The 17523-nt window shown below is 48.6% G+C and overlaps 1 protein-coding gene across 2 annotated transcripts in view; it reads left to right on the forward strand.

Moving 5' to 3' along the window:
* SDK1 (sidekick cell adhesion molecule 1) overlaps positions 1–17523 on the forward strand; it is a 540366-nt gene that overhangs the window by 333650 nt on the left and 189193 nt on the right. For both annotated transcript variants that reach the window (XM_027125645.1, XM_027125644.1), the window contains one exon: positions 4589–4725. In XM_027125645.1, coding sequence (XP_026981446.1) covers positions 4589–4725 — 137 coding nt within the window. The remainder of the gene's footprint in view (positions 1–4588; positions 4726–17523) is intronic.

A 17523-nucleotide genomic window follows, 5' to 3' on the forward strand; every position in this document is an offset into this window, starting at 1 on the left:
ATCAATTACAGGAAAAGATCTGTAAAAAATACAAACACATGGAGGCTAAACAGTACGCTACTAAATAACCAAGAGATCACTGAAGAAATCAAAGAGGAAATCAAAAAATACCTAGAGACAAATGACAATGAAAACACAGTGGCCCAAAACCTATGGGATGCAGCAAAAGCAGTTCTAAGAGGGAAGTTTATAGCAATCCAATCCTACCTCAAGAAACAAGAAACATCTCAAATAAACAACCTAACCTTACATCTAAAACCATTAGAGAAAGAATAACAAAAACAAAACCCAAAGTTAGCAGAAGGAAAGAAATCATAAAGATCAGATCAGAAATAAATGAAAAAGAAATGAAGGAAACTATAGCAAAGATCAATAAAACTAAAAGCTGGTTCTTTGAGAAGGTAAACAAAATTGATAAACCTTTAGCCAGTTCATCAAGAAAAACAGGGAGAAGACTCAAATCAACAGAATTAGAAATGAAAAAGGAGAAGTAACAACTGACACTGAAGAAATACAAAGGAGAGATTACTACAAGCAACTATATCCCAATAAAATGGACTACCTGAAAAAAATGGACAAATTCTTAGAAAAGCACAACCTTCCGAGACTGAACCAGGAAGAAATAGAAAATATGAACAGACCAATCACAAGTGCTGAAATTGAAACTGTGATTAAAAATCTTCCAACAAACAAAAGCCCAGGACCAGATGGATTCACAGGCGAATTCTATCAAACATTTAGAGGAGAGCTAACACCTATCCTTCTCAAACTCTTCCAAAATATAGCAGAGGGAGGAACACTCCCAAACTCTTCTACGAGGCCACCATCACCCTGATACCAAAACCAGACAAAGAGTCACAAAGAAAGAAAACTACAGGCCAATATCACTGCTGAACATAGATGCAAAAATCCTCAACAAAATACTAGCAAACAATCCAACAGCACATTAAAAGGATCATACACCACGATCAAGTGGGGTTTATCCCAGGAATGCAAGGATTCTTCAATATATGCAAATCAATCAATGTGATAAACCATATCAACAAACTGAAGGATAAAAACCATGTGATCATCTCAATAGATGCAGAAAAAGCTTTCGACAAAATTCAACACCCTTTTACGATAAAAACCCTGCGGAAAGTAGGCATAGAGGGAACTTACTTCAACATAATAAAGGCCATATATGACAAACCCACAGCCAACATCGTTCTCAATTGTGAAAAACTGAAACCATTTCCACTAAGATCAGGAACAAGACAAGGTTGCCCACTCTCACCATATCATTCAACATAGTTTGGAAAGTTTTAGCCACAGCAATCAGAGAAGAAAAACAAATAAAAGGAATACAAATCGGAAAAGAAGAGGTAAAACTGTCACTGTCTGCAGTTGACACGATACTATACATAGAGAATCCTAAAGATGCCACCAGAAAACTACTAGGTCTAATCAATGAATTTGGTAAAGTAGCAGGATACAAAATTAATGCACAGAAATCTCTTGCATTCCTACGCACTAATGATGAAAAATCTGAAAGAGGAATTAAGGAAACACTCCCATTTACCATTGCAACTAAAAGAATAAAATACCTAGCAATAAACCTACCTAAGGAGACAAAAGACCTGTATGCAGAAAACTTTATGACACTGATGAAAGAAATTAAAGATGATACAAACAGGTGGAGAGATATATCAGTGTCTTGGATTGAAAGAATCAACACTGTGAAAATAACTATACTACCCAAAGCAATCTACAGATTCAATGCAATCCCTATCAAACTACCAATGGCATTTTACACAGAACTAGAACAAACAATTTCACAAGTTGTGTGGAAACACAAAAGACCCCGAATAGCCAAAGCAATCTTGAGAACGAAAAATGGAGCTGGAGGAATCAGGCTCCCTGACTTCAGACTATACTACAAAGCTACAGTAATCAAGACAGTATGGTACTGGCACAAAAACAGACATATAGATCCATGGAACAGGATAGAAAGCCCAGAGATAAACCCATGCACATATGGTCACCTTATCTTTGATAAAGGAGGCAGGAATATACAATTGGGAAAAGACACCCTCTTCAATAAGTGGTGCTGGGAAAACTGGACAGCTACATGTAAAAGAATGAAATTAGAACACTCCCTAACATGATACTCAAAAATAAATCTCAAAATGGATTAAAGACCTAAATGTAAGGCCAGACACTATAAAACTCTTAGAGGAAAACATAGGCAGAAGACTCTGTGACATAAATCACAGCAAGATCCTTTTTGACCCACCTCCTAGAGAAATGGAAATAAAAACAGAAATAAACAAATGGGACCTAATGAAAGTTAAAATCTTTCGCACAGCAAAGGAAACCATAAACAAGACGAAAGGACAACCCTCTGAATGGGAGAAAATATTTGCAAATGAGGCAAGTGACAAAGGATTAATCTCCAAAATATACAAGCAGCTCGTGCAGCTCAATATCGAAAAAACGAACAACCCAATCCAAAAATGGGCAGAAGCCCTAAATAGACATTTCTCCAAAGAAGACATACAGATTGTCAACAAACACATGAAAGGATGCTCAACATCACTAATCATTAGAGAAATGCAAATCAAACCTACAGCAAGGTATCACCGCACACCAGTCAGAATGGCCATCATCAAAAAATCTACAGACGATAAATGCTGGAGAGGGTGTGGAGAAAAGGGAACCCTCTTGCCCTGTTGGTGGGAATGTAAATTGATACAGCCACTATGGAGAACAGTATGGAGGTTCCTTAAAACACTAAAAATAGAACTACCATATGACCCAGGAATCCCACTACTGGGCATATACCCAGAGAAAACCATAATTCAAAAAGAGTCATGTACCACAGTGTTCATTGCAACATTATTTACAGTAGCCAGGACATGGAAGCAACCTAAGTGTCCATCGACAGATGAATGGATAAAGAAGATGTGGCACATATATACAATGGAATATTACTCAGCCGTAAAAAGAAACGAAATTTAGTTGTTTGTAGTGAGGTGGATGGACCTAGAGTCTGTCATACAGGGTGAAGTAAGTCAGAAAGAGAGAAACAAATACCGTATGCTAACACATATATATGGAATCTAAAAAAAGAAAAATGGTTCTGAAGAACCTAGGGGCAGGACAGGAATAAAGATGCAGACGTAGAGAATGGACTTGAGGACACGGGGAGGGGGAAGGGTAAGCTGGGACGAAGCCAGAGAGTGGCATGGACGTATATACACTACCAAATGTAAAATAGATAGCTAGTGGGAAGCAGCTGCATAGCACAGGGAGATCAGCTCAGTGCTTTGTGACCACCTAGAGGGGTGGGATAGGGAGGGTGGGAGGGAGATGCAAGAGGGAGGGGATATGGGGATATATGTATACATATAGCTGATTCACTGTTATACAGCAGCAACTAACACAACACTGCAAACCAATTATACTCCAATAAAGATGTTAAATAAATAAAGTCACAGTCTATGTTAGAAATATTGGTTTGTTTATAAATGGTGTGGTGGGTTAGAGAGAGCTGTGTTTCTTAGGTAGCTGCAAGCACATAACAGCTTAATAAATTTCAAAGTGAAATGAGTACATTTTTTAAATTAAAAATATCAAGGATAATTATGGCTTTTTGTGCTGACCTATGTGGGTTAGCAATAATTGATGTCTAAGGGAGACCAGAAGCCGTTAGTGGGTGAAGCGGGTGATACCCGGCCTCCCCTTTCCCAGCACTCCTTGTAGGAGAAGAAGTCATTCTCAATGGCCACAGAGCAGGGTCCTGCTCCCGGAGCGTGAGATGTAAAGGTTAAATATGGGCTGGGCAGCTCACGATTGCAAGGTTGCTGACCCGTCAGTGGTAGAAACCACGCAGCTGGATTTTGACGCTTCGTCACCAGTAAATCCCAGTGAAGACCCTTTGTGTTAGTAACTTCTCTCCAGAATTTATTTGCTTTGTGTTTCCATTTTATAGCCTTGCTGATGCATTGTTTTCTATTTCCATGGGGTTCCAGTTAGTGTTTTTACCACATTTCCCTTCCAGTGCTTTCCCCAAATCTCCATTATCCAACAGAAGACAGAACAACAATATAACCTCGCAAGCTCAGTAATGAGGCTGCTCCGTTGTCCAAGAATACATATGGGCGTTTTGGCTGGTAACTCCAGATGGCTGGTGTCGGAAACTTCCACAGTAAATTATATTTCCCAGGCCTTTTCCTAGTCTATGGCTTGCTGCCTTCCCACTAACAGCCTCTAGCTGTAAAAACAAACTGTTGACCAAGTTTTCTCTATTAAATAGTCTACTGTATAAAATCGGCGCTCCCCACTCGATTTAAGTGAGAGTCATTAGTTGTTTAATCCCTACCAGAGGGATTAAATCAAATTACGTTTGGAAAATAAAACATTGTGAATGCTGAAGGGTTTTCCGGGGGCAGGGAGTAGTTAGCATTTGTGTTCGGGGCGTGTTTGATGTTCCCCATTTTCAAAACATTGCACACAAGGACCAGGCAACATAAGAACGAGGAGGCTGACCTGCAATTCTGACTTGCGTTTTCTTTTCTTTTCTTTTTTTTGTTCTTTTGTATCCAAGTGAACTGCCTCATTCACCCCAGAACCTCCTGGCCAGCCTGAATTCTTCCCACAGCCATACCGTGATGCTCTCCTGGGTCCGACCCTTTGATGGAAACAGCCCTGTTCTCTACTACGTCGTGGAGCTGTCTGAAAACAGTAAGTCACGAAGCAACACTGTCGCCATGGAAAATAATCAGATTTCTCCCTGTGCTCTTAACGTCCTTAACCTTTACTTCTGGCCCAGTCCCAGAACAGCTAGTGAAACGTTACGATGCTTTACGGAGTTTCCAATGAAAACCACAGCTCGGGCTTCGGGAAAATTAAAGGGCAGCATGGGAGCCTAGGCGGGCAGCGGGCGGAGTGGCTGGAGGGCCTCCAGGGGGAGCCTGGGTTTGGGCCGAGGCCCCAGATGGCTGTGCCCATGGGGCCGCCCTGAGCAAGGCTACCCAGTTCAGCATGGGACGAACTTGGAAATGCGTGAACAGTGCCTCCACCTGGGGCTGGTCTGAGGGTCAGCAACAATGAGAGTTAACCTGTGTTGGTGGTTTGGGCGCGGACGTCATGCTAAGGGCTCAGTGGGCCGTCTCCTTCCTCACCTTCCTCGGCCTCTCAGCAGCGGTCACCACCATCCTTCACCAGACAGTCTCCTCCTTCATTGGACTCCCCTCCAGCCCCACTGGCCACCTCCCCTCCTCTCTCCTGCTGGCCTCTCCTCTCCGCTCTCCCAGAACCTCTTCTAGGACATCTCGTGCATCCCTGTGATTTCCAGTGGCGTCTTTTCCTCATCTCTGGCCTCCGGGACCACAGATGGGACCCGCATAAGCACTTGGCATCTCTAACCTGGTGTCTCACAGATGCCTCCAACTGAGGCTCTTCAAACTCTGTCTTTGGACATTTTAACCCTAACTGTTCCCGCCGCATCACTGCAGCCATTCTAATCTCAGTGTGTGCCCCCTTGGTGACTCCTGTATCACGCAAGCCAGAAGCCCAGGAATAGTCCTGGGTTTCTTTTTCCCTCTCCCGACCCCACTCCCACCCCAATGCATCAGCAGCCCTGCCCGTCTGTGTTCTAGGCCGTAGCAGGAACCTGCGCTCCTCTCTCTGTCTCTCCAGGGCACAGTTCCCTCTCACCAGGACAAGTGCCACAACCTCTTCCAAACCGTTCTCACACAGGCCGAAACATCAACCTTCCTAAAATATAACTGGACTATATCCTCCCTCCCCCGTACGAATTCAGCAGGGCCTGGAGCAGAACCCACCCCGCCTCGGCCCCCGGGCAGCCTCCCAGGCCACTGCTTTTTGCTCTGTGCCACCCACCGTGTTTCACGATGTCTCCCTAAGGGCCAGGCTCCCCCTGTCCCGGCCCCTTGCCTGGAGGCTCCACACACGAGCTCCGTTGAACCGCTTCCTGCCGAAGCTGGCTTCCTGCCATTGTCATCCCACTGTTACTCCAGGCTCCTTCCTGGGGCCTCCCCCAGGGAGGAGCTGGCCAGACCATAGGTCACTGGGCTCTTGTGATGGTCAGCTTCCCTGGGCTGGCAGCCGGTCTCATCGTGACGTTATTATAAGTGGGTCTCAGTTTCAGGACAGCTGGGAGTGATGGTGTCCCCCCAGCCAAAGGGGGCTGTCCTGCTGAGACCCCACAGGCACTGGGCACCGCCCACTCCCTCAGGCAGGACAGCCTACGGTTCTGCCACAGCTCTTCCCAAGCTCGCTCGCCCTGTACACTCTCCCACTGGCTGTTGACTGAACTCACGGGTTTCCCCTAATTACCTTTGGTTCTTCCACCTCCTTTCACACGATGGATCCCCTTCTGATCTTTGCATGCTCAGACCGCAGCAGGCCCTGTCACTCAGTGACGTGCGAGTGTAAAGCCCTGGCCCAAGGTCGCAGGTGGTGATAGGCGAGGAGGGGACTCCGCCCAGCCGTCAGCCTCTGGAGCCTGTGCTCTTCCGGGTGGCCAGGCCACTGCAGAGAAGCCTTAGGGGGCAGACCCCTCCCTCTCGTGCTTTAGCGGCGACTGTGGTGAAAGTGGACCCAGGATGGCACTTGGGTGTCAGTCTCTGCGGGGATTAAGGGAAGCCGCTCTGTGGACCTGCCTTTATTTGAATTGGGCTCCCCCAACCCCTTCAGTATGCTGCTTCCATGTCCTGCCTTTCTAAATGTTCACCCTTGACTACAATGGCTCCGGTTCCAAGCACATCCTAGACTGAGGTGCCGGGGCCCAGGCCCTCGCTCCCTCTCCGCGGTCCTCTGCGTTGCCTGATCTGGTCTCTTTCCTCAAGGAGAGCGTAGGGTGTGAATGGAAATCAGCCAACACCCATCTTAGTTTTAGTTCAACAGCTCTGATCAAAGAGGGGAGGGATTGGCAGTATTTATTGACATACCTTTCTGGGCGGTTAAGGTTTTCCCGAGGATGTCTGGGCCGCGTGGCCTGTGAGCAAAACGGGACCCGACAGGGATCTGCACGGAGAGAAGTGTCAGAAGCAGGCTCCCCATCAGAGCCCTGGCAGAGGCGACCCCCGCTGGGTGTCACCTCCTTGATTGAGATCAGGACTGTGTTTTGCTCGTCTGTCTTTGTGCCCTTCAGAGGCGCTCACCAGATGAACTGGGTCAGTCCCTGGCAGAGTCCCCAGTGGTGGACTCAAGTTATAGTCGCAGACCGTCTGCCAAAAGGGAAGTGCTCTATGGCAGCCCGGTTACGTAAAATAAGGCATTGTTTCAAAATGCCGCACCAACTATTTTCTTAACAACTTGCATGATCGGCCGGTTCTTTGTCAGACAGCCTGCCTAAATAAGAAGCAGGTCTTACGTGCAGTCATTTATTCCATCCATCCATCCATCCGTCCGTCCATTCAGCACCAAGTCCTGATTGGGCATCTGCTCTGCACCAGGCACTCTGCTGGGTGCTGGGCCGCAGAGCTGAAATGGTCAGTCTCAACCCACCGACAGCAGAGACCTGGTCAGACACGTCAACACATCCTGCCACGTACGGCGCTCCCGCTGAGGTACGTCCCGAGTTCAGTAGGGGGACGGCGTGTGGAGGCCCCAGCTGGGAGGGGACAGCGCCCTCAGAGGGGCAGGCATGCCAGGAGACCGGGGCCAGCAGACGACAAGGGGCAGCGTCAGCAAAGGTCCCAGAGCGTGTCTCGAGGCGTTTAAAACCAGCCGGCTTTCAAGGGGACGCCAATGCGGGGAACCAGGCCAGGATGCTGAGAAGGTGACCGAGGGCGTCGTTAGTCCCTCCTCAGCCTCTGGCTGTCCTACTGGACCCCCCTGGAGCTGGCTGACACCCAGATGCTTTTGCTTCAGAGGAAGAGTAGTGTAGAAGGATCCGGAGTACCCTCCACTGTTGTTATGATCGCACCCAGTATGATTATTACACAAAGGATCTAAAGTGGGTAGCATGGGTGTCTCCGGGTCGGTACTGATTTCAATTGTATAAAACACGTCTGCGGCCTCGTCTGAATCACTTTGCGCTGCTCTCAGTGGATTAGCCGCACTGATGAAGCAGCTGAACATGCTGGCTGATTATGGTCAGAAAAAACAGCTTCGCTGCAAGGACACTAACGTGGAGATGGTGTTTGGCCTGCACTCAGTGGTGTGCAAGTGGACGGTTCTAAATAGCTCCGCCCAACAGCCCACTCGTCCGGCGGCTCAGGGTACCCGCTGCCGCCAGCGCCTCCTGGCAGGCTGAGTAGGACGCCGTTCTCCTGGAAACCCTGGATCCTGCAGGGACCAAACTGGAGGGCTTCAGTGGCGGAGGCAGGCGCTTTGTAACACCTGCCCCACAACATGCCAGCCGTTAAGAAAGGGCTTCTTTAGAGCTTTTATGGAGCAGAACTCCGGAGCTGTGCCGAGTGTCTGTGCCCTGGACTGGAGCTGAAGCCCTTTATGGAGCGTACGGGCCCCTGCAGGTGTCCTGCAGTTCCTGTCTGTGGAGCCGGTAGTTCTCTGGGCCCAGGCGTCTCTGTGGGAGGCCAGGGGCTGGAGAGCGCAGCACTGTCCCAAGGCCTGGCCTGAGGTCCAAGCCTGCTGGGCTGAGAGCAGGGGTCAGTGCCCCAAGGGACTGCCTCGGGGCACCCCTGTGTTAAGAGAGAGCAGGGATTCTTGATGTCTCCATAGCAGGGACCCTGTAAACAGGCTGAAAACTCTGTTGCATAGCAAAAGGATTTGGCCCATTCTCTAAAATATTTGTTGAGTTTAATTAAGAATAATCTTTCTTTAAGATTATTATGATCACAAGGGGGAGATTGCCAGAAAAAACTTGTGATGGACTCTGAAGTGGACCCAAAAGCAGGTCACTGGGTGTCTCGTCGAGCAGCCTTCAGGGTTCCCTGATGCTTCGGGGGCCTGCACTTTTCACCGTTTTTGAGCTGTTTTTACAACTCTAGATGATAGAAAACTTGTAGTGCTGCAAATCATTCTTGTCCATAGAAATGCAAATGAATCGTGTCCTGGTTATAAGCGGTTACTGCAGTACTTAGTTACTGCTCTGTAGCTATTGGTCAGTTTTGCATCTATTTGTAATTCATTTTAGCATTCCTCACTGGCGGTATGTGTGTGTGTGTGGTTCACATTCTCTTTTGATACATTGTAACATCTTACTGGTTCCCTCATTAATTAATGACAATTAAAGTCTTTGACACACGCTCATTTTATATTTGGATGAGAACCGTGATTTTCCCTTTTTAAAAATGTATCCTTTAACACGAGTGCATTGGCATCCTATAGTGTTAGGAACGCACAGACTCATCTAAGGCAGCACGTGCCACAAGCTTCCGTGATACCTGACGTTCGGGGAAGGCCATCGCTGTATCTCAGACTAATTCCCAAACCGAGCCCTTCCCTGTTTTCATGAGTTTAACTAAGGCATTTTGCTGCTAAAATAGAATAAGCTTGGTCTTTGACCACTTAGAAAAAGTAAGTCTTTTCCGCATTAATTTATTTAAATCTTAGCACGTGACTCCTGTTAAGTCATTGCAGGTAACAAGCATACTTACATGAAAATTTCAGAATATTTCATCTTGTTTAGTTCTCCTGTTAGTTTTTAACAGATATGAGTGTTCATAGCTTTATACCTTATAATATTTAAATTTGATTAAAATATTAAAAATACCTTTGTAATTTGTTATTAAAGTTACATATGCTCATTAATAAAAAATTTAGAAATTACTTACAGCACAAAGAATACAAATAATCCCTACGATCCCACATGTGTGGAGAGCAACCCGCCCGCCGTGTGCTCCGTCCCTCTGCGGCCGCGTCCTCCAGGACTCGGCTCCATCACTGAATCCCTCGGCCCTCCGTCTTCAAGCTCCCCCTGTCTCCTGGCTCCTTCTGCCTCAGAGGAGAATCATCTCCACCCCCTCATGCCGTCTGCTCCCCTCTGCCCAAGCCGTGGCATCATTTCCACAGCACAGACCCAGCGAGTACTTTTCGGTCCCCTCCTCCCCGACGTCTCTGCATCCCATGCTCTCTTCACCCCTCCACTTACAACTCTGCTCCCTGGGCTTGACTTCCATCTCCCTCCTCATTCTCACGTCTCAGTCTTTTGTCTCTTGGACCATTTTCTCTGACTCATCTGACTTCATTTCCAGTCCTGCCCTTACAGTGTTGGTGTCCCTTGGTCTTCCTTGCTCAGGACGCTGGTCTTCTCTCCCCACGTTTCCCCCAGTGATCCCTTCCCCGAGGGTCACCTCCCACCACGGGCTGCAGCTCCCCGTCATGTACTTCCAGCCCAGACCTCAGATTCATGCAGACGTCCCCACCTAGACGTCCCCAGGTTCACCAAACGCAAACTGTCAAAGGAGACCTCATCACCCTCCAGGTTAGAAACAGAGACGTCATTCCTGTCCCCTCACCACTCCCCGCCCCCCTCAAAGGCGTCAGTACGTCCCTTTGGGTTGGTTTTACCTCGTAAGCGTCTTGTCTCATCCACTGCCCCTCCGCATTTCAGCAGCCCTGTCCCTGACTGGCTCTGGCCCACCATACAACCCCACCCATCTGGCCTCCCCTCTCCGCCCAGGAGTCCCCACGTTCTCTGCGTGTCTTGAAGCGCTGCAGAGGCCCCCAGAGCAGGCGTCGCATCCGGGCTGGGCAGGGAGCCTCGGGTTCCCCCAAGTGTGCTTGTGCTTCTAGCAGCCTGGAGACTTAGTCCCAGGCCGCCTTCTAACCAGATCGCCAGCCCTAGTTCCTTCTTGTATAGAAACCCTTATTGCTTAGAGAGTAGATTCCAGGCTTATTAGCACATAAATAGCGCCACTGATCACCTGACCCCCGCCTGCCTCTCCAGATTTATCTCCAGCCACTCGTTGCTGTGCTTTTCAGCTTCAGCGTCAGGGCTCTGCTCGAAGCTCCCTGAGCGCACCCAGCGCCGCCGCGCCCTTGCTCAGCTCCCCTGTCCTGCCCTTCCGTCTTCCGCCGGCTCCTTCGTAGCACCTCCTCTGGGAACTGTCCTCTCCGGGAAGTGCTGTCCCCAGACTCCTGCCCCCACGTGCAGGGCAGGCAAAGTAGGCCCTTAGAGCATCAGCACAGGCAGGGTACCAAAACTAAGCAAAATGTCTGGAAGGAAACTCTTTCATAATTTTTTCCTACTCCGAGTTTGCGAAGATACTTCCCCGTGTTTTCACTGAGAAGATCTATGGCTCTGAGCGTTGAGCTCAGGGCTTGTAGTTACTTTACTTTCATTCTTTGATTTCTGGTCGTGCTGAACGCATTTTTCCAAGTTGGCTGCTTTTCGTGCTTCCCCTGCTACGATCTGTCAGTTTCCTTTCCCCTATTTGTCTATCAAGGCCTTAGGGTTTTTCCTGTCATTTGTGACAAGAATGTTTTCAATTTGTTTTTTTACCCTTAATTTTTGTGTCTTACTTTTTGACATATTATGTAGTAAATCTATTGATGTTTTCCTTTATGACTTCTTTCATCACTTTTATGTTTGGATATTTCAACACTATCAAGTATAACATATATATATATATATATATATATATATATATATTTTTTTTTTTTTTTTTGTTTTCAGTACAAGGGCCTCTCACCGTTGTGGTCTCTCCCGTTGCGGAGCACAGGCTCCGGACGCGCAGGCTCAGCGGCCATGGCTCACGGGCCCAGCCGCTCCGCGGCATGTGGGATCTTCCCGGACCGGGGCACGAACCCGTGTCCCCTGCATCGGCAGGCGGACTCTCAACCACTGCGCCACCAGGGAAGCCCCATAACATATATTTTTATAAGTTTTCATCTTGTTTGTAAAGCTTTAAGGTTTAATACGTTTAACTCTTTAATTCATCTGGAATTTAGATGTAAGTAATCTGACATGTGACCTTTTATTTCTTCCAAATGACCCCACTTTTTTCAGCATGACTTATCAAATAATCCATTTATTTATGAAGTGCCTTTCTCGTATATTAAGGGGACCTGTTTATGTCAAAGTCTGTGGCGTTTGTCTGGACCCATTGATTCATCACCTGATTATCTGCCAGTTCTATAATAGTTTGATGGCTTTAGTCCCCAAATACGTTTTAATAACTGATAAGGCATTCCCCTCATCTTTTCAGAATTTTTGTCAGTTCTGGTCACCTGTTTCGTCTTCCAGAAAAAAATTGGAATTATTTTGTCAGATTTTGAAATCATCACATTGACTTTTTAATCATGTTAAACCTATGATAAGTTTTATGAGAACTGACTTCTTGGTGATTCTGTCTTCCCATCCAGAAAAATAATATGCTCCTCCGTTTCTTCAGCTATTTTTTTATATTGCTTAGTGAAGTTTGCAGGTTTATACCCATAGGTTCTATACTTTATTTGTTACAGTTGCCCTAAGATTTTGTCTTATTGCTACTATAAATAGGATTTTCTTTCCATTTCATCTTCTAAAGAGTTATTCATTGTTGAAACAAAGGAAAGCTATTGATGTTTAGGTATTTGTTTATTATTATTATAAATAGTTTTCAGTTGATCCTTTTAGTTTTCAAGGTAGACAATCATATCTTCTCCAAATAGTAAAACTGTTTTGTTTGCTTTTTTTTTTAATAATTTATGTTAATCCTCTTATTTATGTACTTTTTTTGGCTGCGTTGGGTCTTCGTTGCTGTGCGTGGGCTTTCTCTAGTTGCAGCAAGCGGGGGCTACTTTTCGTTGCAGTCTGAGGGCTTCTCATTGCGGTGGCTTCTCTTGTTGCGGAGCACGGGCTCTAGCCGCGCGGGCTTCAGTACCTGTGGCACATGGGCTCAGTAGTTGTGGCTCACGGGCTCTAGAGCACAGGCTCAGTAGTTGTGGCGCACGGGCTTTGTTGCTTCACGGCATGTGGGATCTTCCCAGACCAGGGCTCGAACCCGTGTCCCCTACATTGGCAGGCAGATTCTTAACCACTGCCCCACCAGGGAAGCCCTCCTTTTGCTTTTATATCTTACTGGGTCGGTCAGAATAATTTTAAAAAGTAAAGGTGGTTGGCGTAGTCGTTGTTTATCTGATCTCAGTGGGACGTCTACGAGGATTTTACTGTTGTGTATAATGTTGATATTCTTGGTGTTTATTGAGTTTTGACAAATATATCTACAGCACGTAGCTCATACCTTAAACAAGATACAACACACTTTCAACATTTCAGAAAGTTCCCTGTGTCCCTTTCCAGTCTTCCTCCTTCAAAGGCAAGCACTCTTCTGACTTCCATCTGAAACTCATATAAATGAACACGACACTGATTTGAAACAGCCGTTTCTCATCCTGTAATACGTTCCACCCATTCCTGGTTCTTAGGGTTTTAAAAATATATGTAGGGATGTTTCTTCTTTCTAAGCAAGTTTGTTTTGTTTTGTTTTTTTAATTCCATTTAGCAATACCCTACAATTTATGCAGGAGAATTCACTATATGAATACCCTGTAGGCTCGTAGCTCTGCTGTGAACTCCCAAGGTCCTGCCTCTGGACAGGTTTCCGAGCTGACTCTGAGGGACTTGGTCATCATTATGAGGTTCCCGAGCCTCAGACTTGAAATCAGTGTATTTTTCCTTAACTTGGAAAGAAACACTGTCTTCCATAAGTTAATACCTTTCTTCGTCTTTTCCAAAGGTGTGCGAGAACTGTCAGGTTGGAAGGACGTTTCTGCGTCCCATGCACCTTCGCCGCCTCTGACGCGTGGAGAATCCACACAGCAGGCAGCGCGGCTGTCAGGAGGCTGCTGGTTCTGCCGGGCGACATAGCAGCTTCCTTCTGAAACCCCACATCCAGAGTGTTGCTTTGTTCCCTTAGTCAACAGGGAACCCAAAGCTAGACCGAGTGCTTAGCTGAGCTCCCTATGTCCCCCGGGTGTTCGAACATCTCTCTGGCTTCGTCCTCTTAGTGATTTTGGATTTGTTGATCTTTAATTTTCATTTCATCATCCAGTTTCATGCATATTTCACTTTAGCAGGTCTTTAACAGCAGGAGATCTCTCTTTCTGTCTCTCCACACACACACATACACACTCACACAGGATAGAATGATGCCAGACTGAGGGGCGAGCCGCAGAGGGCCGTGCAGCGCCGCTGAGCAGCACGGCGTGGACGCAGAGCCTGGCAGCTTGCCCCGCAGAGCTGGGCCGGCGGTGCTGTGTGGGCAGCTCTCGTCCCGGCGGCAGAGGGCAGGGGCCTAGGGCCCGGCGTGGGAAGGGCCCTTATTCTGAACTGGTGAGTGAATTTCCGGGAAGAGGGGGCCGAGGATGGCCAGGAAGCCGGGCGCGGGAACGGGAAGCGCCCCGCAAGGTCGTGGTCCGGGCGCTTGCTGAGTCTGAGATGGTGTTTGGGGATTCAGGTAGCGACGGCCCAGGGCAGTTTGTCTTTCCTGGAGCGTGGAACGTTCTGGCGCCGATACCTTTCTCGAGCAGGGCTTCTTGTGTCACCTGCTGGCCCAAGACTGGCTTTTGGAGAAGGTTCTGGGAGGCCCCGACGCCTGCGCCCCCGGGCGTCCTCGGGGAGGTGAGGAGACCCCGTGCGGCTCTGCTGGCTCTCCTGCCGCCTGCCCGCCAGCCCCTCCCCGTGACCATGGGACACCCTCTCCTGCCTCGCTGTTAGCTGCTCCAGAGCTGACGCTGGGCTTTGCGCGGCTTTGCTTGCCGGAGTGGCAAAGAGACTTTGTTCGTGACGCTTCAAATCGTTTTCATCCGTCTCCGACACACGTCTCACACGGGCACTTGCTAAAAGCCTCGGAGTGTGAGGAAGTGGTTTCGGCCTTCGCTCACGTTTCTGTGGGTTTTTTCACGTTGAACCTCACGTTAAAAGCACTTGCTCCCATTTTAAAATCCATCCAGGAGGACAGCACGTGTCACAGTCGTTCCCTGTCGCGTTGCTGTGTCGTAGGCCCAGAGAGGGGCTGAGGAGGGGGGGTTGGGGTCCTGTCCCCTTGGCTCCCTGCCCTTGGGCAAGATGAGGAGGTGGGCAGGGCAGCCGAGGGGCCGCACAGCCCCTGCGGGTCCTTGCCTTCCCAAGCCCGTCCCCCAGACGGACGCGGCTTCCCGTGCGGGGACACCCGGTGCAGAGCAGAGTGGCCCCTGCCGCGTGTCTTCCCCGAGGCCGGCTCAGCTGCTTCCACCGGGTCGCCGGCCAGCCGAGGTCGGACCTGTCCCCAGCCCACCGTGTGGGGCTCCCTGCGACCAAGGCTTGTCTCCTGCCCCGGGCTGAGTTGCCCTCCGCTTCTGCATTTGTCCAGTGCCCATGTCCAACCTCTCTGGCCAGTGTCTCCTCTGATGCAAACGGCTTCTCCAGTTCAGGGACCACACTCTTCCCAGGACTGTGTCGCCCCATGAACCCATGCCTGGGGCACATTTGGTGTCTTACCAACAGCTCAGGAGGCCCAGTCCCTTAGATGTGAACAGCCGAAGGTCTCAAAGCCTGTTCTTGGCATCGCTCTGGCCGTAGTCCTTAGCAGAGAAGTTCATTTAGTTCCTTAAATGCTCAACTCTTCTGTTCTTAACTCTTAAGGCAAAACTTGGTACATTGTAAGTCTAACCCCACAGACTTTTATTGCTCCTCTAAAGACAGATACGGCAGAGACAGCCTTCCCCAAGTGAAAGATGTGCAACTATTTTAGCCTGTGCTCTTTGGGCTTTTGTCTTAGGCAGAAAGTACCCGTCCACCTCTGCTCTTTCTCCTGGTCCAGTGACGATGTGTGACTAGTCTGAGTCTCTCACCCCATCCATCCTTAGGGGAGTGGCCCGGCCCTCCTGTGACCTCAGACTTATCCCCCATGGTTCCCTGAGTAGCTCTGGGTCACAACATCCTTTCAAAATTGTGTTTCGATTCGCTCGTTTTAGGTACGTTTAATGCCTCGACAGAATCGTGGAAGACCTCGTGGCCTTCTCTCAAGATTACGGTCTGTTCTAAAAATGGTATTTCTGCCAGCTCAGGCTTGAAATTCTAAAGTGTCACTACAAATTATATGCCTTTCATTCTTTTAATAATTTTTTGTCCAGAATCCTGCAGAAGGATCTCACTTAACCTCGCAGAGCTTGCTATTATCTGGGCTGTGAATAAACAAGAGAGGCTGCTCCGTAGCCCTGGGGTGCTTGCCCCTGAGTTTTCCCGTCCGCCCGGAGCAGATGAGCGGCTTGGAGTGGGGATCCGTTCCGCAGCACCCCCACCCCCGAGAGGCCTCACTCTGTGGAGGGTGAGATTATTTGTGTGTCTGGGCTTTGACACCGTGTCTCTGTCGACACGGTGACCATGATCTGAGGGTGCTGTAATGTAGACAAGCGGACGTGATTCATCCCGCCAAACTCACGTCAGTAACTCATTCAGCCGAACACTGACGTATAGGTCAGAGTCTCTGAAAAACTTGAAAAGAATTACACAAAGCACTTGAAAAATCATGAGAATGGCTTAGAAAACGACTGTACTGTTGACCTGTACTTGTTTTGTTTCATGTTTTTCTCCTACTCTTTATTTTCCAAAGAAAATTTTTCTTAATGAACTTCTATTACTTCTTTCGTGAGATACATACATACATTTACCTTTTTGTATTACTCTATGGATGTACAGTTCTACAGGATAGACCCAGGGTTTATAGCTTATGTAATTTTGGAGCTTTGGTTAAGAAAAACCATTCAAAGCTGCAAGTACCCCTGCTGGGACCTTGGGCAGGGCCAGCACAGATGGGGGCCAAACCCAAGTCTCGCTGGAGGGGGCCCAGGGTCCACCGTGAGGGCATTGGGTGACCGCTATTTGCAGCGCGTGGAGGGCCCGGCCCCTTGTTTTCACTCCACCCAAAGGCAGCAGGTCCTCAAACACGAGAGGTTCCCGTGAGCCACGTCTGGGACAGCCCGCCCTCCAGAGCTCCGACCCCAGAAGAATCCCAGTGGCTTAAATCCGGGCTTTCCGCACGCAGCTGGTGAGCCCCGTGCCTGCTGCTGTCCTCATACACCAGCCCTGACCTCTCCTCGCGCAGGACACCCGGGTCTCCAGTGCAGGCCCCGCACCTGCCCCTCTCCTCCTGGCCCTGTCGACCCATTAACTGGCCTTTTCCCCCCTCGGTAAACGTTTTATTTAGAACACTTTTTGGTTTACGGGATAATTGTGGAGATAGAGGGCTCCCTGGACTCCATGCTCAGTTGCCCCTCTTATTAACATCTTGCCTTTGTGGGGGACATTTGTCACAATCAGTGAACTAATATTGGCATATGGTTATTACCTGAAGGCCATGCTTTACTCGGGTTTCCTCAGCGTTTTGCAGATGCCTTTTTCTGTCCCAGGATCCCATCCAGCACCACGTCACACTGAGGGCCCGCGTCTCCTTGGGCTGCTCTTGGCCGGGCAGTTTCTCAGACGTACCCGGGTTTTGATGATGGTGGCAGCTCGAGAAGGCAGGTCAGGCGTCTTGCAGGATGCCACTCCACTGGGGTTTGTCAGAGTGTCCTCTCGTGGTTGGACTGGAGTTGGGGCTCTGGGGGAGGAGCCCACGGAGGCAAAGCGCCCTGTCCTCACGT

The sequence above is a fragment of the Aethalodelphis obliquidens genome, unplaced genomic scaffold, assembly GCF_003676395.1.
Source record: "Aethalodelphis obliquidens isolate GAN/ISIS:26980383/991018 unplaced genomic scaffold, ASM367639v1 scaffold30, whole genome shotgun sequence".
Lineage (NCBI taxonomy): Eukaryota > Metazoa > Chordata > Mammalia > Artiodactyla > Delphinidae > Aethalodelphis > Aethalodelphis obliquidens.